This window comes from Acanthamoeba castellanii (genome assembly GCF_000313135.1).
Source record: "Acanthamoeba castellanii str. Neff unplaced genomic scaffold scf7180000084650, whole genome shotgun sequence".
NCBI lineage: Eukaryota > Discosea > Longamoebia > Acanthamoebidae > Acanthamoeba > Acanthamoeba castellanii.
In genome coordinates this window covers 6,879-9,690 of record NW_004457274.1, presented here as the reverse complement: position 1 = coordinate 9,690, position 2,812 = coordinate 6,879, and the positions used below count along the sequence as shown (strand labels likewise).

Genomic DNA, 2,812 nt, shown 5'->3' with positions numbered 1-2,812 from the left:
ATAGCCCATGTTCTCGGTGAGGTCGATGTACTGCTGGCATTCGTCCGGCGTCAACACGTCGTACAGCAGAAACACGCCCTGTCGTCGCGACAGCCCAAGCAACGTCAGTTTCGCATGGTTGTGCCCATCTTCAAATCTCGATCGAGATTTTTTGTAGCGGCATGAAAGTTGGAAGTGGGTGAAGGTGAAGGGATGAGCGTACGGGGACGGGTGCATCGACTTTGCGGATTTGTGTGTGTTTCTTGCTGGGCGAAGCGTAGGTGATCGGGTTGGCGGTGTCGGTCTTGAAAATGTTTACACCGCTTTCCTTCCCCTGCACGGCAAACTTTATCTCTCTGTCCTTCTGCATGGCGCGTGTTCGAACACTTTGTGCTGTGTGCTTGCGTGGAAGTCCTGCAAGTGGCTTATTTCTACTAACTTGTCTTCATCTTCAGCGTATTCGGTGCAGTGCAGTGAAGGCCAGTCTTCCGCGCTTTTCTTTTAAAATTGTTATTACAAAAATAGCTCGCCAGAGGAAATGGAAAAAAATTCGGAGTTCCTAACAAAATTTCATAAATGCAAAATTGTCGGTCGTCACTCGTCGGCGTGGCGGGCGGTCTTGGCCTTCCTCTGCCGCAGCTGGCCTTTCCCCTCACCTTCTCCTTCCTGCTCCTCGCCTACAGGCTTGGAGTCGACGGCCGCCTCTGATGGCTTCTTGCTCTTCCGCTTCGTCGTCTCGCCCGTGGAGGTCTTCTCCTTGCCGCTGCTCTCGGAAGCCGACCGCGATGATGTCGAGGGCGATGACGATGAAACCACATCATCACCACCGCTGGCGGTCATGGCGGCCTTCGTGGCCTTGGCGGCCTTGGCGGCCTTGGCGGCCTTGTCCGAGAGTCGGATCTTGTCGACGACCTTGTACTTGTGGCTGAAGTAGGTCGTCTTCTTGGGCAGCACGTAGATCGCTGGAACGCGCCATTCACCACATCACGAATCAGAACAGCACTCACATGCGTGTCGTGTGTCGTGTGTCGTGTGTGTCGTGTGTCGTGTGTTGATGTGGAAGAGGGGTGGTACCGATGGCATCGACTACGACGGTGGCGATGGCCATCATGCCCAGCCCCGAGCACAGGTTGACGATGAGCACCTGCGCCGAGAAGCGACCGATCTTCCCGGTCTGTGCGAAGTTGACCTGGATGCCCTGCTTCACGCTTCGCACTCGATGGGTGTCATTGAGCTTCTTCACCTCTACCATTTCCGACTAATACAACCCAACCAAGAAAAAGCGATAAGGCCAACGTTGAAGAGCGTGTGTCGTGTGTCGTGTGTCGTTTGTGTGTCGTTGGTCGTGTCGTTGGTCGTGTCGTGTGATGATGAGGCGTACATTGGATTCAGGGACGCGGTAGATGCGGTAGCGGTAGCTGATGTCGCCCTGTCCGAACGCGCACTTGAGCTTACCATCGCAACGGATGTTGTTGTACCTGTGCACGCCAAAACGTGTGTTTCAGGCGCAACGGTCACACAACAATGCCGCAGCGGCAACATGGCGCTGTGTATGTACGCGAGGTCGGCGTGCAGGATGAGCCCGCTCGCTCGGAGCGGCTTTCTCTCCTGTCCGGGCGCATCGCCTGGCAATCGGAGTCGGCAGCGGTTAGTGAACGCGAAAAAGAAAAAGAAAGAAAAAGAAATGAGTTAAGCCGAGCGAGTAGTAAGTAGTAGCGTACTGAGGTCGTTGAGGGTGACGTCAGCCGCGGCGAGGAGCTCCGTGAGTTTGAAGTGATCGCATTCGCCCTCGGGGAATTCTTCAGCACCGCCTTGGCGTCTCCCTGTCCCCTTGGGTACCAAGGTATCAGCGACGTGTGTCGTGTGTCGTGTGTCGTGTGTCGTGTGTCGTGTGTCGTGTGTCGTGTGTGTCGTGTGTGTCGTGTGTGTCGTGTGTGTCGTGTGTGTCGTGTGTGTCGTGTGCCGTGTCGAATGTGGGGCACGGTGGTGAGTACTTCATCAGGACACCCTTCATGTGCAGGTTGCCTTCGGCGAAGGCGTGCGAGTGGCCGGACTCCTCGAAGAAGTGCGGCGCCTGCATGCTGTGGTACACTCCCAGCTGACGTCGCCCCCCCGGCAGATCGTGAGCCCAAGTCTTGAAGCCCAAGAGCTGGGCGTGGCCGCGATACCTCAAAGTTCTCGGTATCGGCGATGAAGTAGTCATCGTGCGACACCTCCTCCCAGATCGCTCCACACGACACTTCGGTTGGCCCACACACTCGCTTCTGTTACGTGTGTGCGGAATGATGAGCTTAGCTCTTCACTCCATAATAAAACATGTGTAGAGTGGATTGACTACCTCGAGGTAGCGCTGCACGCGGGTCGTGATCAGGGCTGCGTGCGTGCCTCGCTGGACGAGTATGTCATCGTCGTCCCAAATCAGACAGGGCTGCAGTCATCACCATCACCACCATCACCACGTACATCACTAAACAGTTTAGCGCCTAGACGACTACTACTCAGCGTATACGATACGCAGAGCACAGAACAGCTCGTCGTCGTACCTTGGCGTCGTGCGCAGAGTCGGAACTTTGGCGGCAGTAGGTCAGGAGGCGCGTATCGATCAGGTCCGGAGGGTGGCCGGCCTCGCTGGCGTGGTGCTGGCGCGTCAGGTGCAGAGACAGCCCGCCCACGATGTGCGGCTCGTACTCGAGATAGCCCTGCGTTGTGCGCGTTTGCCACGTCATCACGAGGCCACAAGATGGGGTGGTGGTCGGGCACGAACCTTGTGGTAGACGATGGTGGACGCTGTGTAGGCCAGGGCTCCGAGAACGAGCGCGTAGTACAAGGCGCT

At 56.7% G+C, this 2,812-nt stretch overlaps 1 protein-coding gene across 1 annotated transcript; it reads right to left on the bottom strand.

Annotated features, from left to right (window-relative positions):
* Window positions 1–573: 573 nt before the first annotated feature.
* ACA1_344690 (uncharacterized protein) lies at window positions 574–2,812 on the bottom strand (the record flags this gene model as incomplete). The annotated part of the gene is made up of 12 exons (XM_004333964.1): window positions 574–742; window positions 899–941; window positions 1,054–1,123; window positions 1,169–1,237; window positions 1,361–1,457; window positions 1,538–1,604; window positions 1,701–1,802; window positions 1,987–2,077; window positions 2,148–2,243; window positions 2,318–2,407; window positions 2,523–2,678; window positions 2,744–2,812. Coding segments are annotated over 12 exons (1,119 nt in total), but the record flags the coding sequence as incomplete, so codon positions are not given.